The 27,510-nt window shown below is 40.0% G+C and overlaps 1 protein-coding gene across 9 annotated transcripts in view; it reads left to right on the top strand.

Moving 5' to 3' along the window:
* Nucleotides 1–27,510, top strand: part of LOC121962363 (collagen alpha-1(XXV) chain) — a 172,584-nt gene that overhangs the window by 105,029 nt on the left and 40,045 nt on the right. For 7 of the 9 annotated variants that reach the window (XM_042512610.1, XM_042512617.1, XM_042512613.1 and 4 more), the window contains exons 5-10: nucleotides 8,625–8,651; nucleotides 11,267–11,293; nucleotides 17,725–17,796; nucleotides 18,449–18,565; nucleotides 20,119–20,154; nucleotides 27,403–27,429. In XM_042512610.1, coding sequence (XP_042368544.1) covers nucleotides 8,625–8,651; nucleotides 11,267–11,293; nucleotides 17,725–17,796; nucleotides 18,449–18,565; nucleotides 20,119–20,154; nucleotides 27,403–27,429 — 306 coding nt within the window. Of the gene's footprint in view, nucleotides 1–8,624; nucleotides 8,652–11,266; nucleotides 11,294–16,705; nucleotides 16,766–17,724; nucleotides 17,797–18,448; nucleotides 18,566–20,118; nucleotides 20,155–27,402; nucleotides 27,430–27,510 lie in introns of all 9 variants that reach the window. The other 2 variants (XM_042512611.1, XM_042512618.1) reach the window with 2 other exon arrangements.

A 27,510-nucleotide genomic window follows, 5' to 3' on the forward strand; every position in this document is an offset into this window, starting at 1 on the left:
AGTGCGGTGATGCTGTGCTAATTTAGAATCATTGCTACGTTACATGTTGTGAATTTGAAACAGAAACACATTAACAGTTTCACATCAGAGCAGAGAGGCACAGAAGCACCACAGAGGCTCACCGAGAGCTGCAAGTGGATCTATCTGACATGACAGTGTTTATTTGGGCTCATGAGGGCAGTGGTGCCCGAGGAGGCCTTCTGGCACTGGATGTGACAACATTAAGAGTTTGACCTTTTTAGATGTCAGTCCTCGGCTCATGCTGTGCCCATCAGCAGCACTTTTCTGTCAGCAAATGGCGAGAGGCAGCGCCCGGGCCAATAGTGAGCTTTACTTGCAGTGATTTAAAGCAGTCAATAGTGCACATTGGCTGGCTGAACAGGCTGAGTGCTCACAGGAGAAACTGACTGTCATTACCTTAGCGTGGTAGGAGAATTAGCACAGTATGAACGCGATGCCTCGCAGTTTGAGAAAAAGCTTGACAGTTTTTTGATTGAAAGGAATTTTCCTCACGCTCATAACATCAAATGATGAGAAATGTTGAGCTGCCACTCTGTGGTTCTAAGTGAATCAACAGAAGAAGTGAAAGAAATACTTTTCCAAGTGGAACATTGTCCCTTATTCAACATTTCATTTCCAGGACAAGAATTTTGTGGGTCAGAAATTTGCTTGCGTATTGTGCAAAGAAAAAAAAAACATTGGCTTTGATGTTTTGCTTTTTTATGGTTACAATTTGGTTAAAGCTGTTAAATGTTTCCCCTCCTCAGGACTGACGAGACCTTCCCTGACTGAGATGGTGAATTCTCCACCATGTTTGATTTGCGTCTACACTAACACACCTATTACCAGTCACACTATCAGTCTCTACAGTTCACTGCTCCCACAAGAACATCCAACACATAACAACAAGCGTGCACTCACAAACACATACACTCACATTAAAGACGTTTTAATGCTGGCTAATTGTGATACACTGTGGATATGAGAACCAGATGCCATTCCCAAGTCAGTTTTCCAGTGTGGTTTTCCTATCCCTGCCTAACCTCTACATTCAGATTTCTCCAACGAGCACCAGCCACTTGTGGTCGTCCATTCCTGCCCATTCTGCTCTGATTACTCACATCTCTGTCCTCCATTAGTTTCCCGCCTCAAAAAAAAAAAAAAAAAAGTTCCCCTGCAGCCCACAGTAATATGATTGAGGGCTCCCATGCAGAACTAACAGATGGAGGTGTACATATAGATTTATGTTTTTTTACGGGATGTCTTGTACTCTGTTTCAGGTTTGTACATGTTTCAAATTGAGTAGATTTCACTTCCAATGATGCCCTCAGCAGGCTTTTAGCTGCAAATAGCTAAATGTGCATTTTGCAATTGCCCTACCACTATTTCCACTCTCACATTGGTGCAATTGATTATATTTGTGTGTCCAGATTGGATTCAACTTCGCTGGGTAAAGAAGTTATGGGAACAGCTGTGAAAGAATAAGCTACATTATTTTCCTTCCATAGCGGAAGAGTTTAGTGTTTTTGGAAATATGCTCAAGCATACATCCCCAAATGTCAAATTATTTCTTCAAAGTAATAGTTTTGGTTAACTTTTTTAAGTGGGATTATATGAGGTATGTATCTATATTCAGTGTATTACCTACTGTAGATGTTAGTGGGCATGCTACCAGTTTGGGAAAGCAGATGGGAGTACCACTGAGGAAGCAGAGCAATGCACTGCTGTGGATGGGGTATTTTTGCCACTTAATAAAATCATTATCAATAGTTTAAGTGTACAAATATTGAGATTATTTTTAGGGCTTCACCTTGGGGAAGAGGAAAGGGTTGTCTAAGGCAAGGGGGTTGTAAAATATAACAAATATCGCATCCACCAAGACTGAAATTGTTATTTTGAGGTTGGCCTTTTTTAAGGTGTCTAAAATGCGTTTTGCTGCTAACCCTTGTCCATAGCTGTAAATTGCTTAGAATTTGTGTTAGCAGTCTTGCCACCATGTCCTGAAACTAACACACTGACCATGGACAAATACCTCATACAACCCCACTGCAAAAAAAACTGAACTATCCCTTTAAGTCAGTCAGGTTAACTTTATTCTGTTGCTAGATTTAGAAGTTTTAGTTTCAATGTGTGAAAAACATGATGCATCTCTTTGCTGTGTGAAGTGCATAAGTGCAGGTTTACTCTGGCCCTCTCCCCACTTTTGTGGTGAGCAGCACTCTTCACCTGCCCCCCTCTCGACTTACTCATTCCCTGTCAACACTCGGTGCCTGGAGGATTGCTTTGCTTAACTTCCTGTGTACACACATGCTTATTAATATTGTGTAGCTGTGTGAGAAAACTGTGCGCCCGTAAAGAAGGGGTTGTAAAAGCGGTAGTTGTTGGCCTGTGCTCTCAGAGATGCCAGTGCTCCAGGGTGAGATGATTGGATCCATGTGGCCAGCAGTTCAGGCTACTGCAACTGCTGCCAGCCCCATTGGCCCTGGTCCTACTACACGGATATGAGCTCCGTTTGATGGATTGATTTTCTGGACCTCGATACACTTAACAGGTCAACTGTGATGAAAACTAATACAGCCGCGTTCAGACAGAGGTTACATGCAGATCCCCTGTTCCTGACTTTTTGCCTCTGGTTGGATTAGGTAGATTGCTTCACAAGATTGTACCAGCAGCTTGAGCCAAACCCACAAGAATTGCTTTACTCATGTCAACAACAGCTAAAACCATGGATGCAGGCCAGCCCCTCACCTCGCACTGTCAAGCTTTCATCCATCATGTTTTGAGTAAATTATAGAAGAGTACAAATGTGAAGAATGGATTTTCAGTGTCTTTACCTCTACATGAGATGGTGTGAAATTAGGCTGACACGAGTTTTACCTTGTGAATTAGTGTGAACCCTGCCTGGATATTTAGTGCTTGTGCTGTAGTTTGAATTATTTTACTTTGCTGATAACAGACCATTGAAAACCTGATTCTGTAAATAACAGTGAAAATATCTTTATTTCAATACATTTTTTCAATTAGTCATATTGTACTTCTGACTGAAATTAAATTATCATTTTTTTTGGCATTAGATCTGATTTCATAAGTTGAGCAAGCTGGTACATTCCTGACCTTGGAAATAGTTTGAAGCTTAAAGCTTCAGTAATTGCTATGGTAATCAGCAGTTAAATCTGTATTCAAATGCTTTACCCCAAAAACCCCACATAGCCCATAACTTTAAGAAATAGCAAAAACAGTATTCATAATGCATCTAAACATATTGCTAATACTTATTCTCAGACAAGGACATTTAAACTTGGTGACAGTTTTGTAGCTCCATCTCAGGCATACAGATACACTTTCAAGATTGAAGTTGTGAATTTGTGAAGTTGACCCTCAAAATGTGCCTGTAAAATGGCAGTATTTGATGAGTTAGGATGAGAATGCAATTCTACAGTTTGGCCATACTGAAAATCATTACTCTGACCTGCATGCTAACAAGATGGCTAATTGTCACAATATTTCGGTGCCATTATTAAAAACTGATTTCTCCAAAAGGTGAGACTCATGTCCTCATCCCTCAACTCACTAATTTACATAATCTGACAGTAAACTAATATTCTTAATAGATAATTTGGTACTCGATCAACAATTCTTAAAAGTTTTTTTTCATTATTGATCCAATGAAAAGCCATAGAGGCGTTCTTGAAGCACATAAATCATTTGTTTGGCATAAAATATAAAACATGATAAATCAGATCATCCAGCATCGCTAAATGTGATATGTCTGAAAGTTTGACCAATGCTAAATACATGAAGTATATGGAGCTTTGCTCTGAATGAAATAAAAATAAATTCTGGTACTACTACTTCTACACTGCCAATGACAGACCAACACAGAACACATAAAAATCCTGTTGTGCAATAATTTCACATCCTAATAATCAGCATTGCAGGAGCCAGATATGAAATGTATACCTCAGTGCCAGAATCATTTTATTGAACACCATGCACGAAGTGAAGTAACTTACATTGTGAGATTTGAATGGCAATGTTCATGTTGCTTGCGGGTTTGGCGCCAGTTCCCCTTGCCTTTTTATATTTCCCTGCAGACCTTTCCATAATTTTCACCCTCCCCTCTGTTTTAAAGGTGGCAGGGGGGTTTCTCCTTTTTTTCATACCAACAGCTCATTCAGGCCATTGCAGGAGACAGTGGTCACGGTTTGGCTTTGAATGAGAAGCGAGACATGTATATGGATAGAAAAAAGCTTAATCCTGATCCAGTGGTCCACCATAAACTCGACAATATCATGCACACAGGATGTTCTGTTACAAATCATCTCATGATGGAAGTTTGACATAAGTTTGCCCAGCGTTAAGCAGCAGAAGATGTGAGGCTTACCATCAACGTGATATGTGTCATTTTCAATAAGTGGATATAGTGCTTCTGCTTTGGGGCAACTGCATTCTGTTTAACACCACACATATGACAGACATGGTTGGTGTTTTTCAAGTCACTTACAGGGAATAATCTTTAAAGAGGTTTTCTGGAAAGAAATTGCTCTCACCCATACAGTAACAAAGGAAAAAATATCTGTGTACTTAATTCACAACCAAAGCCAACATGCATACATGTTCTTTGCTCCAATATAGAAATCTGTTGATGGCGATGTTTTATATTTCAGAAATAAGGTTTACTCACTTTCTTGCCGAGCATTTCTACATTTCAATGTGCAATCTATTTAGAGGTTGTGAAGTTAAAATGCCTTGCGGTGTAAATGTCAACTTTTATTTTCTTTTGGCTTTGCAGTCAGACAACCAGCTTGTCACATTAACATGTGGATTATGCCCTCTGCCCAGCCAAATTGACCCTTTCGCTCACCAGGGCGAGCTGGGAGGCTGAAGGGATATTGCCACCTATGCTGGGTGGGCACAGTATTTCCACAGCAATGCTGTTGGGTTGGGATGGCGTTACTAGTGATAATCACCAACTGAACAGTGCTGCTAGCTCACTTAAGTGTTGTGCAGTAAACTGAAGATCAAAAGTAACCTATAGACCATCATGAACAACCAGTCAACAATAACTGATTTACGGTCAACAGTTTGCTCTTGACATCCATATTTTGGACAGAGCTGGGCAAGCTGTTCTACCATTGCCAGTCCTTATTGCTAAGCTAAAGTAACCAGCTTCTTGTGGGAGCGCGATATTTATCACACAAATATGAAAGTGGTATCAATCTTTTCATCTAACCCTCAACAAGAAGATTAATTGTGTTTTCAAAACTTTCTAACTATTCCTTCCTCCACTAAGGAACATTTGCGTGAAGTTTTAAAGATATGCAAAGCCATTCAAAAATCCAGTGTATTCTGAATATAAAGGTGCTGAAGGCATTATAGAGGGGGAATCATGTTTAGTAGAGTAACGCACAGGCAGCAAGTTTGATCAAACAGAAGCAGCCTGACGAGCCATGGAGCACCTGCTAGAGGGCTGCTTTTGAAAAAGAGCCAGAGCAGAAGCAGTAAAAAGATGTGAAAAGCATACACAGGTGCTGATTAGAAACCTTCCTCAGGGCAGTCTGAAACCACAAAGCTGCAGAGACTGTTCGACAAATAGACACCCGCTGCAGTTCTACTGTAATACAGTTCAGTCTTTTTGAAATAGTCGTTGCAGGAGAGCTGTTTAATAGTCTCTATAAAAGACCTGCACTGTACTGGCTGAAACCTCTTGGAAAAGCTCCAGTGGTTGCTCGCTGTCCAAGTGATGTGCAAATGATGGGCTGTATAATGAGCAGGTGCAGACTGTGTAGCAAAATCATTTCCACATGCTTTACAACCAGATGGGAGAGCTAAATGAACAAGGTTTTCGTGCAAGATATGGCAAGGTGTGTCAAAAGCAGCATTCCACTTGTGAAGTATAAATCCACCAGTAAAAGCTGCTGAGTGTAGTCACCAATTTAAATTTGATCAATATAGTTTAACAGGCATAAAAGGATTAATATAATAGGCTGTTTCAGAAAGATAACATTTGTAATATACACCATATCCAGTCATATGAATCTTAAAAGGACAGTTCACACCAAAATCAAAAATACACTTTGATTTTGGGGCTTTGAGCACCACAAGTCAGCTGCCATGTAGTTTTATTATATTCAAAAGTAGGCAGGCACCTTTACAGTTGATATCGCCAATGGTATGCAACTCACACCAAGATCATCTAGATTGATAAATAGCTAAGAGGAAAAAATTGTGTGTTTTATTTTGGGGTAGACTAATCTTTTAAATGATAACATTTCTTAGCTTCCTGATGTCTGCAGTTACTTAGTAATGGATAGGCAGTTGGAATAGTTAGCCAAAAGTAATGTCATAAATGGTGTTATTGAGAAAGGGGTACATCTACACCTGTGACCCATTTTCCTTATTTATTCCCTCACAAACAAAATATAGATGTGCTCTTTTTTGTCCCATTATGGAGGTTTAACATGGATTTGATCAAGTTTCCCTGTATTGCTGCAGTCATCATGAAGCAATCTGGATTTGCTGAAATGCTAAATCATATAAAGCAGAGTTTTCATTTCTTTCCACAAACTTATGCTGCCCAGTCATTAAGCCCAGTAATTTGGTGTGCCAACTATTTGTATTTTTCAGTGCCAGATATAATGTGTTAAGCAGGCTTGTGCAAAAAGCTGCAGTGGGTATATTTATGTATTTCTTTGTTACAGCCATTCATATGTTTGCAGTAACAGCTTGTCAATAACCTTCTATTGTCCAAAGGCAATTTTCCTTCACAACAAAAAGCTTGCACTGATTTTCTGTAGCTGCCTTCCATTTTCAGGAACATGCTGGAGACGTATTTAGCCTTGCTGGAATGCATCTACATCGTTGTAAAAGTAAAAGTCACATTTGATTCCAATATGTTGCCTCTGTTATTCCCCCCCAGGGAACCGCAATCGGAAACATTGTTTTCATAATGGCGCATTTTGTATTTACAAGTGTGTTGTGGCTCTCTGTATGGCTATACAAGTAAGCAGCAGGACCACCTCTTTAGATGTCTATGTATTGTAGCTGCATTTCCCATCAGCTTTTGTCTGCGGTTGTTGAAGCGAACACAGCTGCCTCACATTTGAATAAACAGGATGATGCACTCTAGAAGCTCACTGACCAGGTTCATAACCTCAGGAACAAGAAAAATTGGGCCTTATGCAGATCTAGTTTGGAAAACATGCATTAGGATACATAAACAGAAAGCTATGGATAGTTTACTGTGCATTAATAATGATGTCCAAAGGCGCTGAGCAGGCTACAACTCACTTTCCCCAGAGCAGCGTGGTAGAAATTGGCTGAGGATGCTGGACTACCTCTGGAGCATTTCAGTTTTAGACTGTGCTATTGTGTGCCAGTGCAGTGGAAGCCTGTCTCTGTCTGCAAGCTTGCATTTGTGGGTCACTGGAGGCTGTTCCTGTGAGTCTGTGGACCAAACACAAGTCCTACGCTAATGTCATCAATCTATGGATTAGTGTCAGCATACTCTTTCTGTCTGTGTCTCATATCTTTGGAAGCAAACCACGCTTGACCGATATTGGCTTAGAAAAGTAACCACCACAGGGCTATTACCATAGTTGTTCTAGTGACAGCTGAACAACTTGTTCTTCGTACCTGAGGACATTTTTTTTTTTTCAGCACTTATAAGATCAATGACAAAGTTAGAAGAGATGCACAATTTCCCCAAACCTTGGAAGATTCAGATCTGTTCTCAGTATAAACTTCATCTTGCTTAAGTACTTGGATTATAAACATCTATTTGACAAATAGCTTTTCATTTGAAATACGGGTTAGCATCATTTTCCTGTTTCTGCAGGAGCTCAGGAACATTGTTGCTAAGCGGGTGGTCAGTTAGTCACTTTCCTGACACTGATCTAAGACTGATTTTCCCAAACCTATATTTTTCCAAAAGTGTGACCTCAAAGGAAGAAAGAGAGCCCAGTGTAGAAGGCTTCATCCTTCAACTTGATTGTTAAAAATAGTGTTTCTGGGCACAAGCTCATTAGGCTCGAGCATACGGATGCACACCTCATTGTCAAATCCTCCACTTCACTCATGATCTTTTACAGAGCCCACCCAAGAGCCCCTGCTTGCTGACTGACAGAAGTTGGATGCAAAAACTGCCTTGCAAAAACTGCTGTGTAAAAAGAAAAAAAAGAGAAGCGTTCCTCTTGTTCAGGGCACATTTTTACAATGTGCTTGCCAATACTTGGTTGGAGATTGCTGGATTTGATCCTCTATGTAAACACAGGCTTGATTTGGGCCTGTTTTTGGTTTTAATTGTATGTTTATATAAGCCCTGCCGTCTACAATGCATAAGGTACCGCTTCCCAGTCTGCGACAGGGCATTTTAATCAAATGCTGAGAGAGATGTCAAAAAAAGCACAATGTTAGTTTTATCAAAATTCGATTTGTTACCTATGATTTCACCATCTCTCTAAGTTCATGTTTGTTTATTGGCTAACAAGATTGGTCACCCTGCTTTTACAGTTGTTGTCATGTATTGCATCTTGATTACAAATAACCGACATGTACTATAGTTTGCCTTGCCTTCTGTCTTGTAAAAAAAAAAGTTTAAGCAATGCTTTTTTCTCTCTTTGTAGGGCCCTCCGGGTCCCAAGGGTGAAAAGGTGAGTAATGTTATTTAACTTAATATGATAAATTAATTGATGTTATTAACTTTTTTATTTACTCAGCATCTTAAAGACAATTTTTAAAGGGAAATGTGCTGACTCGCTTTCTTGCGAGAGTTGGTCAACACCACCTTAATGTCTGTACGCTAAGTTATAGCCAGCAACCGATAAGCCTAACTTAGCACGAACACTGGAAACAGAGGAAAACAGCTAGCTTGGTTCTGTCCAAAGGTAACGAAATTTGTCAAGTTACACTAGATGTTTCACTCTGTTTCTAACACCTCAGATGGTCCTTTTGAATGTTATCAGCACATAATGTGACATTACATAATGTAATGTAATATGATGTAATGTAATATAATGTAAAAAAAATTACGTACATCTATTTAAATAAGTCAATGTTGACTTTTGGTTTCACAAGAGACACGGTCCTGTGTTTGTTTGACCCATCAATCCACCTCAATGTCCTCCCTTTATCCTACATCACCTGATTTCTTCCTTTGCTCCCATCATATTTACTATGGTCATATAAAGTTGGGATGTAACAATTAACATAAATGTAAGAGGTAGAATAGGGCCATGCTACCTTAAACAGCCATTTAATGGGCTGATAAGTGCCTTCTGAACCTACTGTAAGTGTAGCTGGCTTGTTTAAACCCATATCTTTGAAGCTGATGAGCACTGATAATGCCTATTCAATCGGGTGATAATATTCAAAGCAGATTCATATCTATAAAAACATGAGAATGGTGTCAATCTTCACATATAAAACTCAGTAAGTATGTGAAAATGTTTATTTTCCAGTATGTCAAACTATCACTTTGAGAAAGGGTATGTTTTAGTCTTTAATATGCAGCCCATCATGCATTTTTGCAGGTCAAGAGAGTAAAAAAAAATCTTTGTTTTTACTCTAGTCATTGTTAATCCATCCATTAAAAGTGTCATTCTGCATCTGCAGCAGAAATTTTCATTCAAGTCATCCTGAATATTTAAATTCTCCTGTCATTAACAAATCCACAGCGCAGAACATTAATGACTGAAAGCTAGAGCCCAAGTAGGAACTCTCAAATGCCTCACTGAGCATTCTTCCATAAAACAGCAGTGAGGCATGCAAAATAACCACACTGTCTCTTTATAAGTCTGCTGGACTCTGGGACAAATGTGTGCCCATGGCTGTGCTTTGAAAGACTAAAACCAAGACATCCCTTGATTCACACCAAAATTGATGAGGTCCCTTTATTCACAAAGAATGGGAACAAGTGCATACTTATAAAATGCTGCCAGGGAAGATCTGTGCTATTTTACAGGACATCAATGGATAAAGTAGGCATTTACTGGTATATTTTGTATGAACTGAGCAACAATTTGGAAATTAATTTATAATATTTAAAGGATTACTGCGCAGTAAAATGGAAGACATAAAATGAAATAGCGTGAGAGTGCTAACCAGAGCTAAAGTTAAACACAGAGAAACTGTTCACAGTTGCCATCTGCATCAAGTCGCACTCTTTGGAAACAGATGATTTCTAGTCATGTGGGGTGTGGAATGACGTCAGTTGTTGTCACTGACCAATGTAATGAATCAACAGTGTGATCTCTTATTTGGTGCCCCTCAAAGCAGAAAATGCAACCCATAAGCATGGCTTACAAAACCAGATTTAGATGAATGTTGGGCATTTGTTATGACAGTCGTGAATAGCAGAGACTTGCTGATTAGATGCATGTTCATGTCTCACATGTGAACCACTTCATCTGCAGTTTAATGAAATGAAAAACAACTGTGTGCATTTCTCCCACCCAAGACGAATACAGCATGCATCAGTGTGGCCATTCACAACAGTTTCCCCGTTAAATCCGGTTCTGGAACGACTGCCCAATGAAAAATTACAAAAATCCCCAGAGCTGTTTTATTTGAAATCGCTCAGGCATTACATTGAAGTTTGTTTGAGCAAAATTCCCATCCATGTGTGATAAGTTGTTTGGCTCATTTTACTGCTGTGGCTAAATTGTAACACAGCCAACAGGAGAGGGGAGAGCATCAGATGAGATGGTTTAAGGGTGTTCAGTTATCCGATTCTAGACGGATTAAGGTTATAATTTAGTCCAACATTTGGTCTTCCTTCAGTTGTTTCAAACAAAAGTGTACTTTTGGTTCGGTTTCACTCTAATGTGATAAACCCACAGTCCTCGCCACGCAGGTTGATTTGAAACCAAACGTTTTCTCCTTCAGGAACGTGCTCCGTCCACAGACATCTACCCCCAAAGACGGCAGAAAGCCAAAGATCTCTGGGGCATAAAATCTGGCCTGGCAATGCAGTTCGCCCACACTCAACCCCCCTCCCTCACCAAACCCACCAAACCTCACACTACTGCTCTCTTTCTTTCTCTTTCTCTCATACCCAATCCATGTCAGTCCATGTTATCATAAGTGATTTTACTCTCAACCACAATGAATAGTTGAGGGTTCCTGTATTATTTTTCTTTATCAATGTGTTCTGCATTATGTTTCAGTGATTTCAGTGTGAGTCTCAGCTCATTATTAGTGCTGTACTTGTGTTTCGTGTGTTTGGCCCGTGCATTTCAAGACAAATTCTTTTTCTTGCCTTCCACAGGGGGATCAAGGCGACCAGGGACCACGGGTATGCGGTTTATTCTTACTTCTTGTGATTAGCTGATGAATGTGACTGTGTATGTCTCCCCCAGCAGAATTGTGGGCAAAAGGTTTGAGATGCATGAAATTCTTGGGATAGTGTTCTTCCCATCTGGCCAAACACAATAAGCATTTCAGCACTGCTTATTTCTACATCAAGAACAGGCAGGCAAACGTGCAAGATAGCTCAGGGTGATATATTTCTTGCGATGCAAAGACTTTTTTTTTCTTTTTTACCTCTTGTCTTCAAATTGAACATGAGTGCAAGCTTTTTGCCCATCAGCAGAAAATATCTGCTCAATCTCAGCTATAATCAAAAGCCAACTAGCTCTGTCTCTATAATTACTCGTGATTCACTTCAATCCTTCGACGTGACATGGCGTATTCAGAGCTTTAATCATTTCCAGCTTTGTAGTTTGACATTTCTATAAAAGCTCAGCTTCTAAATGATGACGATGTGAGTGCTTTTTCGTGCTTGACAGACTCTGAAATGAATTACTCTATCTCCAACTAGCAGCAAGCGCGCCCTCATTTTTCTCAAATAATGGTTAAAAAATGAGCCCTCTTTGAAAGGCACAGCACAGGTTTGTTTAAAGTAGATTACATTAACCGGGGTCACATGCGCACACACATACACACAGTTTTTCACGTCCTCTGTATCTGCTGTCGTCATCAGGAGTAGATTGTGTGGAGGCGAAGTCACTTTAAATGCCTGTAATTGATTTCCATGAGGGCAGGGAGCACGTTGAGGTTGGAGCACAAGGACAAGAGAACACAACAATGCAGAGGTTTGTCTTGTCACCAGAACACCAGCCATCTCTTAAGTGGATCTGATCCCAATTCTGTATTGGCGCCCAACCAGACGTTAGTAGTTTGCCAATTACCTTCGTCAGATCTCCTCCGGGGCTGTTCTGCACGTCAAAGCATTGCGTTTCTTATGATTTGGAAGTCAATACAAGTGACCTTCCCTTGCGAAATTTGATTAGTGGTCTCAAAGTGAGACATCTTATGTTACACATTGGCAGCCCTCAAATTACAACTGCAGAGATTTAGGATTTCTGAGTGGTGTCACACTTTCATGAGATCTACAAATACATTTCCAGCTCTGTGATATCCTGTTAATTTTTAATGATATAAACGTATTGGATAATCGTTACAGTTGCAAAGGCAGGAAAGAAAGGAAATATTTTTGCTCTTAAGCTACTGGAGTAAATTTTCTCCATTTGGATAGAATTTCTTGGGTTTTGCCCATAATTTGTACCCTTTTAACCTAGGAAATGGAGTCATCTGTCTCTATCAGTTGAATGATTTACAATCTGAAAACAGCACCCTGGCTGACAGAGTTGTAACAGGGACCAGCCAGGCCCTATTTGTCTTGTAGAGTAAATATATACACTGTCCACTTCAATAAAGCATTTCATTAACTTCCAATTACAGCAAAATTGTCCCTTAACAGGTACAAATTAACACAGAGTCACAGTCACATATGAAGGACTACAGTGGCATGAAAGCAGTCTAGGTCACCAGCAAATTCTATTACCTCCCTAGAATGGCATATTGACTTTGCACATTAGATTAGTAGGTAAATGTAGTGGAACAATATTAGAGAGATTTCCTTAATAAATGGAGGCAGAACAGGACAAGTGCTGCCTGACCTTGACTCTACCTGGCTGGAAATTAAGCTAATTTCATGCTCAGTATTGACTTAGTGCAGAGAGGCTATTAAAGCCATATGGAGGTACTTGTAAACAAGAATAGAATATGTCCTATACACATCACAGCCTGCCAGATTACATCAAATGCAAACAGATTTGACTCTTTTAAAGGACATTTGTGTTTGCATGTTGATGCAATTTGTATGTGTCCTTGAGGGTCAATTCAGCAGGTCAAGTTAAAGACCCCCCAGCCTCTGTGGCCCAAGACAGTGTGAGAATTGCCACATGGCCAGCAGAATTTATTCAAAGACACACACTTCCTCTGCCTGTTCCCCACATGTCAGGGTCAGCCATTTGTTGGCCCTAAAGGTCAAAGGCCATGTCCAAAACGCCAAAGGTTAACCAAGCAACAAATAATAAATTGGCCAGTTTTGACAAACAAATGTGTGGTCACTGTTGGAGCACCACTGGTGGGATATAATTAACAGGATTTACTGGCACTACATGTCACCAAGAAAGGTGTGTGTGGTCTTTTTGAGGGATGGCCGTAGCTACAGGTGTCAGGCAAAGGGGTTGGTGAATTCCAGCAAGAGGAAACATTCCTGAGATTTTACAACAAAACTGCCCTAGTTTGTCCAGGATGTTGCTCCTTACATTGTGTGATTGGACCAATTTGCAGTGTTCCTCCAAAATGAATTATGTAATTTCCAGGATTTTGCTTCTCAGTTGTGAAAAAAAGTGTTTTAAAATCTACTGTTTACACGTGAAATCAGAAGCCTTAAAAATGAATTTCACTTGAGATACATTGAATGCATCACATCGATGCCAAATCTGAGGCTTCAAATGAATGTATTATTCCTCTCTTAAATGTATTAAAGCCATCTGTGCTCAGAACTGGTAATCTATTCCACATATAGATATTCAGAATATGCCTCAGCCTGTATTCGCTCGGGATGCTTTGTGTTTTTGGTGTGGTCTGGGAGATGCTGGTTCTGGCTAGTGTCCTATGACGGCTGTTGCTGATTGTCCTTATATCTGGCTTTTTGTTTACTACAGTTGCAGTCGTCTTGCTGCAGGCGAATACATAGCAAAAGAGCTCCTCACCAAATAACCAACATCCGTTTTGGAGAGGAAAAGCAAAACAAAGCAATCTGTGAATGGTTAGGATTCTCTGTCAACCGCCATGTCATTATCATTCTCACACATAGACATCAGCGCAGAGGCAATGCAGGGTGAGCACTAACCCACACCTAGTCAAGCTTCCCTCCGCTTTCTCTCATCTGCTGCAGATATAGATCAAACAATGTTTTTTTAGTCGGATTATCATTTGTCCTTTTTACGCATTTCAAACACACAGTGGTCAGTGAGGTTGTCAGCATGCTGTCGACCTGTGTCTCCATTAGCGTTTGTATCTAAATGATTCTTAAAGCAAGGAGGATAAAACCCAGAAAGCAGTTCCAGCCTGCACATGCGCCACACTACATTGGACTCTGTAAAGTCTGTTCCCAGCTGACCACAATCCAGTTCTTGTTTTCCTTCTTTGTCCCCAACATGTTTGAGGTTCCAAATAACTTGAGAAATATTTGCGCGTCTATCCCAGTTACACACAGCATGGCTATTGTCTGCAGTGTAAGAGTATTGCTGTGTTCTGCTGCAGGGCTGAATTAAACCAGCCTGGCTTGAAAGCCATATTCTTAATGAGCCATGCTTTTTGAATTATCTTTGGAAAACCAGAGAGATGGCACCAAAGCCATGTTTGGATAGACCAGATTTTATCTTAAGCTCAAATATAGAGGAAGATTGATCTCTTACGGGGCATGTTTATTTTAGTGTGCCAGACTTTGAGAAATGCTTTCATCAGGTTGTTCAGGTTGGTTATTTATGCTGAAGCAAAACCTGCAGAATAAAGATAAACAAGAGGCTGTGCAATCACTGTGAAACCAATAAGCTACAATCTTTATATGTTCTTCCATAGACTGAGCATTTAAGCTAAAAACTGTTACATTTAATAATTCGCTGAGTTTATACTGTTCGTTAAGCTTTCCCTTTTTGCAGAGTTCATAATGTAGTTTACAATTAAACCTCTAAACTCTTTAAATGAAGAGTATCACCCTGATTACAGTACCATGAACACCACCAGAGCTACCCAACCCAGTCGCTGGAATAAATGTTTTTAAATGGTTTTATGTTTTTGCACACCACAGATACTTTACATTTGTAGATTGATTAGCATATAAGCAAGTTCTTTGCATTTCAAAAATTCTGTGGTCAAGATATGGTTATGTTTAAGCACAAAAAACACTTTGTTATGGTTAGGAAAAGGTTGTGTGTTCGGCCGAGTCACTTATGTTATTTAAGCGTCATTAAATAACACTCAAATTTGGTGGCAAAAACATCACTAGAAATACGAAATGTTCGCCAATAACACCCATGTTTGGTGCCACATAAAAGTAGCTGTAAATGCAGCAACAGGTCACTAAAAACATGTTTGGTGGCACAAACATTAGTGGTAATGTAACAAACTCGCCAAAAATGCTCACATTTGATGTCATGTCACAAAAGCTGCTAGAAATGTAGCAACAGGTCGCTAAAAAACCCTGGTTGATAAAAAAGTTTCCTGGTTGATAAAAAACAACTAGATTTGTTGGTCTCAAAAATGACCTGCTGCTGGGCAGCCATCTTGACTAGGTGCCATTTTTAAGAGGTTTATATGATAAATGTGAATCATACAAATGATAATGTATCCTTGGTTTGCAGAAACGTACCTCACCATCATTTTCTTCTTGCAGCTGGGCTGTTGTGTCTGTATGTTGCTAAGCTTTGACTGGACCAGTGCTGTTCGGCGAATGGGGTTTTGCAAACTGTCAGTTCAGGTTTCAGTGGTAATTTTTAACTGATATATGCCAGTAAAAGACTTGTCACTATCAAAGCCCTTGTTTGGCAGGCATGCAGGAACAGTACAATGCAATAAAATGTATGTATCTAAGTATGGACAATGTACCCAAAAGAATGATTGATGACAGTCAATGATTATTTGAGTATAACATCCTAAACCCTGTTTAGCTGACGATATTTCAGTCTTTCTGGATTCAGATTAAAGTCAGCATGCAGCTATAAACCTTCATCTCCTCTTAAAAAAGCGAGGGCCCGATGCTTTCTTCTTTTATTCAGTTTTCATGAGTGGATCACATCTGTCATGACCATTGTTGACAAGGGAATTGGAAACCATTTGATTGAATTTCCAGTGAACATCTCAGTCCCTTGATGTTCCCCAAAACTCTACGAACAACACAGTTCGAGAATTTACCAGAATGCTATAGCTCTAAATCTGTTTTATGATAATCATCCCAACAAATGTTCTGTCTGTATATTTGGGAGAAAACAACAGGAAATGGTTACTTGGTGATGACATTGTAGCATGCACGCGACAAAGGATGGTCCCAATGCCATTGTACACACAGTTTCACAGTAGAGAATAAACTTGGACTTGTTTTGTTGGTCTTGTTTGGTCTGAATTTAAATTCCTGGTTCTCAAAACTAATTGTTTACGGTTAAGTTTTATGTCAGCTTTTGACAGTTTAAAGAATTATCCTCACTATTTCACATATTATACAGCTTGTTTCACATATTCGTAAGAATGTTTAGAAGCAGGATGCTTATCTCCTTCCTCCTTTTACTGTTTTTGTTCACCCAGTGTTTGAACGTCATGCGTGTGTTGTGCCATGTTCTGCTGTTTGTCCCTTTAGGGATTGCCTGGTCTCCCTACGCTGGCTGCTTTGCACAGCAATCAGATCCTGACTGTCAAGGTTTGTCGGTGGTGATGCCGCCTAGCTGCTCAGTCCGACCCCTCCGCAGCACACACTGGGAGTAAATGAATCACTGTCTACTGCCTTTTACTTAAAGCCCGATGATAGACTAGGCACAGGAAAAACCTCATCTAATTAATCAAAGCCAGTCAATCGTTATCCTCTTCCTCCACTGTCGCTACCAGTCTTTCACTTGAGATTTCTGTTCCACGCTACATGCCAGGATCCCCATTGAAAGCAAAGGTGGCCTTTTACAACCCAGTAATATGTAGCCGACTGGAACAAGCAGACATGGTCTGGCTTGTGTCCATTGATGCTAAAATGAATGGAAGGAACTCTGAGAGGAATACTCGATGATGAGCAAAGTGGCAAAATGTTTTTTTAAAGCTCATGCCCATGGTTCACCACAAATCCTTCAATCCACCAATTTGGCCTTCGGGATTAGGGATTGTTTCAGCGATGGATGAAGCCACTTAATACCAATGGACACTAGCAGAAAAATGCATGCACTGGGAGGAACAAGGTTAGAAATGAACCTCAACTCAGAAGGTCGACCACTCTGGTTTCAGTGTGTGCAGCTCCCGGGGTCTGACTTAGCAGCAGGCGCAATGAAGATGATGACAGCGCTTTCACAGAGGAGGAGAAATTCCCATTTTGCCAGGGACTGTGAGCCCGCTGTGGCGCCCTCGCACCCCTGAAGTGGTAATTATGGGTCCCAGCTCCAAGTAAGAAAGCCCAGACTTCCGAAGCAAACCACCTCCATGCTGGAGAAGTGTGGATTTCTCCCCCTCATCCGTGAAGGCGCTGGACCGGGGGTTCATGAACATAGGCCTTTCTAACAAAATCTGTTTCTTTTTGCATTTGCTTTCCTCCTCCTCCTTCTTCTTCTGGGACCTCATGCTTCTTCAACCTTCTCTCACCTCTGACCTACGACCTCTTGACCTCACACACCTGCTCAGATGGTCTTCCCTAAGATCAATCATGGCTTTCTTTCCGCTGACCAGCAGCTCATAAAGCGGCGGCTCATTAAGGTAGTGGCTGTGTCCTCACTCGTCTCTCTGTCGTGCCAAGTCTCACCGAATCACTTCTCTCTGGGCATTCTGCAGTTTGCATGCAAATCTTCAGACAGACCTGTCATGAGTACTCTGACACTCCTTCTGTTATTGTTAAAGAGAAATATGGAAATTTCTTTTTAGAAAACAAGGTTTTATTAAGGTAAAATGAATTACTGTCCTGGCAGTACTTAAAGCACTTTCCCTGCTAGTTAGATTGCTGAATATTTTTTTAGCGTTTCTTATAATCCAGAATAATAATGGACCACACATTTTCAGTGTATTTTCGCCCTGTTTAATGGAACTCTACAAATGTGACTTTTCAGTCGGTGCCTACTGCACAACCCCCATTCTTCTCATTAAGTCCATTTGAGAATGCATGCATTTCAGGGGATTACTGTTTCAGCTGTAAATCAGACACATTTCATCTCCATCTTGTATGCTAGTTTTAGCCATATGACCCAAAATGCAAACTCTCCTCCATGTTATGAATGGAGGCAGCCCATAGCCACCCACGAGATCATTCCACTACTCTCTCTTCATTATCATTTAACTGCAGTGGCTCCAGTCTCCAGTGGATCCAACAATATCACAGAGTTGTGACATTTACATGTTTTATTTTGCCACACAGGGAGATCAAGGGCAAGCTGGACCACCTGGGCCTCCGGGGCCACCAGGCCCTCCAGGGCCAAGGGGGCCCCCAGGTGACACAGGGAAAGACGGGCCCAGAGGTGTACCTGGTCTACCAGTGAGTACTGATTTTCACCTGGCAGTTTGGAAGTTTGATTAAATTGAGCATTAATTTTCAGTCAGTGTATCATTTGGTAATGATTTATACTAAAACTACTACTGCTACTGCTAATAATAATAATAAAGTTTATCTATATAGCACCTTTCAGACATAAAATGCAGCACCAAATTACAAGAAAACAGATGGAACGAACATCAAACAGGCCAGCAAGGCAATTCAGCATAAAAGGACATTTAAAATCAGTTTTAAAAAACTGAGTGTAAAAATCATAAAAAATCCTAAAATCAATTAAAATATAAGAATCTCAAATCTTATAACAACAGCAGCAGTAAAAAATAGTTTTTGAAAGTCAGAGCTACTTAAAAGCTTGAGTGAAAAGATGTGTTTTTAGAGTTCTTTTAAAATATTTAGTTAGCTGGCTTCTATGATTTCTGTACATAGTGTGTTGGATCACTAAAATTTGGTGAATTTTCAGTTTAAAAATACAGCATTGTTTCCATTTAGAGTAAAACAAAATCAACTCTTTATGTACTTGTATTCAGTTTGACCTTGACCCAATGCTGGGAGGGTCTATCTTAACAACAATCTTCTAATGAAGACTAGACAAACTACATTGCAGTTCATTGCCCTAATGTCTTTAACTAAACATGTATATGGTACCAAGAGAATGCCTCCCTGTATGGATTTACATTAACTTGCTTGTTTTTCATTATAACGTCACATTTTCCACGTCCTTAAGCCTGTCACTGGCATCACACTAATTTATGTGAACTGTGCCTGTGAGAGAAAGGAGAAACAGAAAAAGGCCTGTCAATTATGTTCAGCCATAAAACCTTTCCGAAGGCTCCAGCTGATCTTTATTGTCTTGGCAGAGTCCACAGTGGGAGTGCAAAAATATTAAGTGTTGTTTATCTTCTTCTTTCCAAGTTTTTGATGATTATTGTTTTCAGTTCTTCCAGTTGCAGTTACAATCGTTGTTGCGTTTTTTCCAAGAAATTAAACTTCTCTCGCTGAGGTGCTTTATTTCTCCCATGATTGGTTTCTCCTGCCGTGAATCCCTCAGACGGAAGGTGGCAACAAATGGTCTTGTCGCTATCACAAAGAGGCAAAAATGGAATAATGTTCAAGCATGTCTTTGGCATACAAATCTGACTTTGGCATTTGTCTCTTTTCTACCCTGAGAACTGCGGCAACATCCAAGAGCCAGGCGTGAACCAAAAGCAGAGACTAGAACAGGGTTGTTGGACAGAGACAGTGAAGGGTACAGGTGCCACAGCATGATGAAATGCCTCTCAGCCAATCTGGTGCATAAGCAGAACAATGCTGAGCTCTGCTTGTCAACCTGGCTCCAGTACACCGTAGCAGCTGTTAAAAGAAATGGGGAATTCAACCATGATGTGGAAAATGTTGGGTTTTTTTCACAAGAATATTTGACGTATTTAGCTCAGAATAGTGTTTATGATCATTTTAAAACTCCATGCATGTTTTCAACTTTTCAAAGACTTGGCCCACTGCTCTTCCATTAACTGACTGTTTTGTATTTACTATAGGGAGATCCAGGGCAGCCTGGAGAAACGGGAGTGATGGTAAGCACAAACTTTTCCTTTCCTTGTTTTTACGCTTCAGCTTTTGTCTGAATGAAACAAATAAGATATGATGTGTTAATTAGTGAGTTTAACAGTTGCTTGAAGGTGGAATTTGTCACATTTGGACAGAGTCAAGCTAGCTGTTTCCTTCTATTTCCAGTCTTTCTGCTCAGTTTAGCTAAGAGCCTGTTGGAAGTAGTTTCATATTTACCACGTAAAGATGACAATGGTATGAGGTTTCTCAAATAACTTTTTCCCCATTATAAAGATCCTCAACTTTGTACAACTTTGAATGCAAAAAGAATCCAGTGATGGAGTGTAATCTGTCAGCCAGCGGCAGCAGCCACGTAATTGTCAGCTGACAGGACAAACAACATTGTTGCCCCACAGCAAAAGCCATGGTAGTTTTCCAAGTTTACAAATACGTGCCTGCATGGACGGTAATGTGCACAATATAATTTTATGTAAGCCTGAATGACATTCATCAGGTCTCTCTAATCAATCTCCCTCGACTTGTTTGTGTTTATGTGAGCCATTTGGTCGTGGTGACGTAAGGCCGCTCTCGCCGCTGAAATTTAGCAGCAGATCTGGTGTATCCTTCGGCTATGATAAAATGGTGTGCAGACTTCACAGACTCCACCTACTTGGCGCTCCACAGATGCACGCCAGTGTAGTAATGACCCACTTACTGCCTTTGGTGAAAATATGTCTTGTTTTTTCTTTTTCCTGGATGCATTTAATTGGCTTAACTAGAAAAGCACACTCAATAAAGTGAGGATCTCTGCCAGGCGTCTGCCCGTGCTGAGGATGGCCGCTCTTGTAATTGCAAAGGACGTACTGTTAAGAGGAGTGAAGAGTCAGCAGTCAATGACGTTGTGAGACAATAAAACAGGTTTTGCAATTGAGAATCATGCAAACAAAGAGAGCACCTTAGCACAGAGTCATAAATCTGCACACATAATATTCGGCTGACTGATCCAGTAGTTTGTGAGAACAGCTGCAGATAGAGGAATACACACACTCACATAAACATGCCACACATACAAAAGCAAGCGCATGATGGGGATCATGTATTTGGTCATTTATGGTCGTTTTGCTTGTGATAACCAGTTGTGACACTCTCAAAAACAATACATTTGTTTGAACGCTTTGAAACCTGAGCAAATTAGCTTAATTTATTTCAAAAACATGGAGAGAGTGTGCAAGAACCAAACCAAAAGTGAGCAAGGAATTAGTAAAAACTACAAGAAAATCACTTGAATTACTAAAGAAAGGAACAAATGAAAAAACAAAACAAAAAAATGAAAAAGACAAACAAAGTGAAACAACAAACAGCAAAGCAAACAAGACTTGAAATATTTAATTGTGTAATCCTAAATAGTTTTTTTTCCCTAGACCTTTTTTCCTAGCTTTTTAAAAAACATTTTCTTACCAAGTTGCTCATTGCCCTAACCCATGTTTTTGAAAGAAATCGCACCAATTTGCTTAGGGTTCAATGATTGAAATACTTGTGAAAGAGCCTGAAAGCAGCCCAAGAAAAGTGATGTTGCTCCAGGTTTCAAAGGGTTAATTTAGCTGTTGAGCAGTTTATTGATTTTAATTTTGTTTTTTTAACTAACAAAGCAATCAGACCACTTGGAGGTTTTTGTTAATGCGCATTTAATTTACGAGGTATGCATAAGGCAGTTTATGGGTAATATGGTGAATATTCATGACACATTTTATGACACCCTGCAAAAACGTTTGTTTTCTCTCACAAACTCTCTTATACAGTAGAGACAAGCTGTTCCAGTTCACAGCAACTGGATACCACTTGTGGTGTTCAGCAAATAAAGCATTTGATTAAAGTTTCCTCATAAAAGCTACAGTCGAATGGGTCAAGCCAAATGCCAGAGAAAGCAAAGACGGAAAACGTGACATGCGAAAAACAGTCAGTGATGTCAGTTTTCACAAGTGCAGGGGAGAGTAAGTGAAGCTGACAGAGGAGGTGCTATCAAGCGCTTTCATCTCTGATTCCATCTCTGACCCTTTTTATGGCGTGGAAAAAGTTGGTGGATCGGAAAGGAATGGACGGAGAAAATAAAGGGTGGCGAGGCTTAAATGGCAAGAGAGACGCATTAAATAGAGGAGTTTGAAGCTAAAATTGCTTATCATTTTTAGGTCACTTAGCATGCCATTTACTCTTTAATCTCTCCCTGCGTTTATGTTGCTGAAGTTTTCAACTTTTGTTGGCTTTAATTATATATTTCCTCCATTATCCCCCTCATGCTCATAGTCGTGAAAGCAGCACAGTTTTGTTTCGAAATTTTAAGTGTCATGAATGTTAACTTGGCAATAGATTAACCCTCAGTCCCAGGTGAGCTCCCATAAGTCTTCGGTGCTTATACAACCGCTCAAGACAGCAGCTAGAGTATTTCTCCAAAAGACAAATGGCGAATCCCATTCAAAATGAGCAGAGGCCTCGCGCTGAGCTTTGAATAAAAAATAAGCGCTGCTCACTGTAATTCTTGAAATAAGGCATACTATTTCATGAGTATATATACACAGCATGACACTAATGTACTTTTAACAAGGAATAATGTCATCATTTGGAAATCAATCCCCCCCCGTAAAGCAGCGTGAGATGAGCACGTCCCAACGGTCGTAAAAAGATGTGATGTGACATGGCCGCTCAAACACAGTGGAGCTTCAGAGCTTCTGTTTCCAGTTTGTTTGCTAATCTTTGGAGGGGAAAAAAGCAAGATAAGATAATGGATTAGAGAGAAAAGTTTCTGTAAATGATAATTTGGGCTGTTAAATTTCTGGAGAGGGAATAAAAAGAAATTCTCCATCCAGAAACAAAACACCAGCCCACACCCTTGATTGGCCTTTGAAAATCAATATGAATTAGATGTGCATAAGCAACTAGACCGATAGGCTCCACTTTGTGCAGCAAGCTGAAAGGATCATCTTTGATCTGCACTTTTACATCCGCACAAGTCAACCCGAGGTAGAGATTTTGAGGTCGGTCCTCAAGCAACTTTTTTGCTACTTTTACGGTGCTTGAGGAGCTAGCGCCCACTTGACACAGCTCAGCGTTTTTGATGTAGATGCTATTGTTAAAGAGGCAAAAGCAGATTCCAGAGTTTTCCAGCAGCCTTCCAGGACATATGGAGCTGGTTAGAAGGATTAAGCTCTTGTGGAGCAACACGGAGGAGGGAGGAGGTGGGAAGAAGAAAAAGAAGAAGAAAAAGGAAATATTTTCAGGACTCAATTCAAAACCATCAGTGCCATAAGGTCTCTCTGGGGTAAATTAAGGGGGTCTTCAGCTAGCTAAAGGTGGCTTGCAGCCTTGCACACAGTTTTCATTTGAGATTTGATTTTGCTCCAAAAGCACCAAATAAGAAAAGCAGTGGTGTATTGTCTGTATTGTGTCATTCATAGCTTTGAAAAATATAGCTTCTTTGCTGTTATTTTTAATTTTGCTGCAGAATTTTTTAGCTCCCATTTTACGTCCTTTGTCATTCCATAACTTACCACAATGCACCAGTGACTCACCTTGTTTGTATTGAAGTGCGCAACAGGCATGCATGTAGGGATCTAATTTACTTAATATGCCTGTATAATGAGAACATACCTATAATATTTTGGTGTCCTTGACTGAGTTTCCTTTCAATGTGAAGCCAAACATGAGGAACAAAGATGTGAGTGAATGGTGTAGGACATGCTCGGTGGACTCAAACAATGTTGTGGCAAATGTAGACATCAATGGACAAAAAGCTTTTTTTCCCTTGGTGGAACAAATCTTTTTGTTATTAAAGGAAATTACATTTTCTCTTTTTAGAACCTGGGTCTTACTGTCAGTTTTTGGAAATATACCTTCAGACAAGGCCATAATCAGGATTTTAGAAGTACTCGGATGATTAGGTTTACTACCCAGGAACTGCAGATGGAAAGTATCAAAATCTGTTACAAAGCATCTCCTCAGAGCTCAAGTCAATTATTTTTAACACTACTTGAGAAAACTATTTTTTGTACATAGTCCCACAGTCCATTTTAAATGTAAATATTACATTTAATGCAAATCCAGATTACCCCAGATCATATTCGCTCAAATTTGCACTCAATCATCAAAATGTTGAAAACCTCTTCCCTAAAAGAACTCCTTAGACGAGCCACCGAACTGTAAAAAATTTGGTAAATTTTCTCTCCTTGTGTTCTGTTATACATTTTTAAAGACCTTCCCCACAGTGCCAAGTATGCATTGGAGAATAATTCTGCAATAATGTGAATAATTTTCCGCTCAGTGGATTTAAGTTTTTTTTTTTTGTCTAAATTATATCAGAATCTGCTACAAAATTTGCAGTTTCTTTCATCATATAATGTTATTTATATTAGGAATAATAGCAAGGACATGACTCAGAGATCACAATGGTACAACCCTGCGTATAGGTTAGCACAAAACTGTAGTCAACCATAGACTGTATATAAAAATGGTCGATATGACAGCTCCCAAAATTGAAGCCTAAACAAATGGGCCAAAATAAAAATTCGAAGTTCATGTCAAACACATTTTTACCAAAGTGTTTTCTGTAATTTTAGTTAGCTGTTATTACTTTAATGTGTGTTCAAGTGTTTCATTTTCTGATTAGTTTGGTTTTACAAGTTATTTTATGCTATAAAAAGTCAATCAGAGCTGCTTTTCATTGGTTGTATGGGAGGGCACACGATACAGCCAAGATCACTACTGGCTCTGAATTACATCACCATCACAAGATGCCAATGTCTTTATTCTGGATATTTTTGGCTTTATGTTTGTAGAATGGAAGGAGGTGAAGTAGTGTCGTCCATCTTTATACGTATATAGTCTATGATAACAACACTGTCTTTGTGGATAAAATCAGACAAAAGAGCTTTGGGAACACAATGCATTCAGAGCTTCTTGGAAATAAAGATTTCCAGTCAGCTGGGTGGTCTGTATGTGCCATATTCTTGCTAGCTTCTGTTTTATTTGCACTAGTAATATCAGTAAAGCTAGTGTGATTAAATAGCCTTACAAAATAAAAGCCATGTAGACAGTTTAAATACAGTACACAGTCTCTACAGTGATGGTGGTGAGCACAGTGTTATCCTAACCTATAGCCACTTTGGTCAAACTTAAGACAATAAGACCCCAGTTGTTAAAAAATAAATTTTCTTTAAAGCTAAAAGTACCTTTATTTAATGTAAATACAGCATTGCATTGTACAGCTATTTCAAAGATCTTCTAAGTAAAAGAGAGGCTTTGGACAGAAGCTCTTAACCTGCACTCCAAAACTCTAACATGAAGCTTTACTGAGCTTTAATCAGCCCAAATATTATTCTATGAATGCTGAGTGAGAAACGCACACTCTGGAGGGTCTTCAAGCGGCTGCAGACTGAGTGTGGGAATTGACCTGGCAATCGCTTCATTGTTTGTCATTTCCGAGTCATGAATGAAAGCAGCAAACATGCAGTGCTTTGTATTTGAGCTGGGATGCTCGACTTCAATAGGTGCCCTGTTGATATTGCATATTTCTGGATTCTTTTCTTTTATGGAAGTTAAATTGCAGCTAAGGTGCGATATGCTGAGCATGTGCTATCATGAGGAATACTCTGAGGTGAAATAATTATCCTTTCTCATGAAAATATTTGGATTCTTCTTTTTAATTTTCAGTAATGTCAGGCCCAAAAGTTGAGAACAAAAGAGCCTAGACCAAGACTTCCTCAAGGGCTCTTGACTCTGTGAAAAATCTCCTGTTCAGCCAGTAGCTCCTGAGTGCTCTCAGATGTAGCCAAGCTAATTAGCGCTCAGGCAAGTGGCACATGCTCTCACATACCTAGTGGGTCATAAAGATGTTTACCAAACCCTACTGAGGATAGCCAACAAAGGCTTTTAAAGGCAAGCGGGAGGAAAACCTTTTTCTTGGTCGGCTGGGATAATGAAAGTTGTTCATTGAGGTTTTTGTTAAAAGTGCAGATGGAATGCACTATAAATGAGCTGCAACTGTGTGGGCCGTTTCTGTAAATGTGAGAACTTGTTGCTGCAGGGATTTTAAGAGGCTGGTTGTTGTAACAGCGGAAATTCAGAATGGGAACGTTTTGAGCGTCAGTTACTCTGTGATTGTCAACAAGAACCAAACAAGATAATGGAAAGCTCAAACAAACAGTTTATTCTCCAGAAATTGGCTGTTATTATGGTGCTTTTAGCGAAGCCAAGCATCCATTGGTGCTTTGGCCACAAGGCGTTAAGTTGGCCACCACCAACCTACACTTCTTCTTCACAGAAATTCACACTGACAGTCAAACTTGTCGACCTGAATGTGTCCTCGCTGGCTGCTTTTGAATACAGGCACACCAACCTTTTACACTCATCAGGGGACCGAGTAGCTTTTGCCAATTATACTGCATCAACACGAATAAAGCGAGGGGAGCTGTTGTTGCAGAGGGCTTGCGGGGTGTAAGGTCTGCCCTGGCCTCGACTCAGCCGGGAATGATGAGCCAAATAGCACCATTTGCCGTAGATCCTGAGCCGACAGTGAGAAAAATGTTGGCCACCATGAGGTGTCATAACAGCCAAGCAGAAAGGTGTTGATGAACTGCTGTGGGTACTGCAATAGTTCAGAGTCTTGTGAAGCCAATGTGGAAGAAACTAACTTTCAGCTTGGTTTCTCATTTTAGTCATAAAGCAGGAAAGTTCTGGTGGAGGAGGGTCCAATGTGGCGTCCGATTTCATTACAGTTAAAAGCACGTTGAAAATAGAAACTATCCTCCCAGACTCATCTATCAAAGATTTAAATCTCACTTAGAAACGTGGCGCCTCTTTTGCTAACTTATTAGCTTTGTAAGGCTCTCCAAGTATTGGTCCATTTAGTTTATTAAGCTCTATATGTGTTGGATTGTGGAAAAGCCAAACATCTTTATAGTGAATAAACAGATTACCATGAAAAATAAAAGCATAAAAAGTTTCATGGTCTCATGAAAGATTCAAGTTTATGATGAAGCTCTGTGAAAAGAAGGCACGGAGTGATTCCCATTCTTCATCGAAGAACAAAACAAGGGACTGATTGTGATTCGGTTCTGCCCGTAGGGTGTGTACTCTATGAAATCCCACCAGAAGCCTTGCCAGTCTCTCTGCTGTGACCATGTTGGCTGTGGAAATCCTATTATTTCATCAGACATGGATTCTTTTTGTTCCGTTTTGCTGCCACTCATTTTCTCTCTCTCTTTTTGTCTCTCTTCTTATTACAGGGACCTGAAGGGCCACAAGGGCAGAAGGTAAGTGCAGAGAAAGAACAATTTATAGTTCCACTAATTACTTACTTTTCTTTTAAATTAAAATGAGTCACTCAGTGACAT

Source organism: Plectropomus leopardus, chromosome 23, assembly GCF_008729295.1.
Source record: "Plectropomus leopardus isolate mb chromosome 23, YSFRI_Pleo_2.0, whole genome shotgun sequence".
In the NCBI taxonomy this organism is placed as follows: domain Eukaryota; kingdom Metazoa; phylum Chordata; class Actinopteri; order Perciformes; family Serranidae; genus Plectropomus; species Plectropomus leopardus.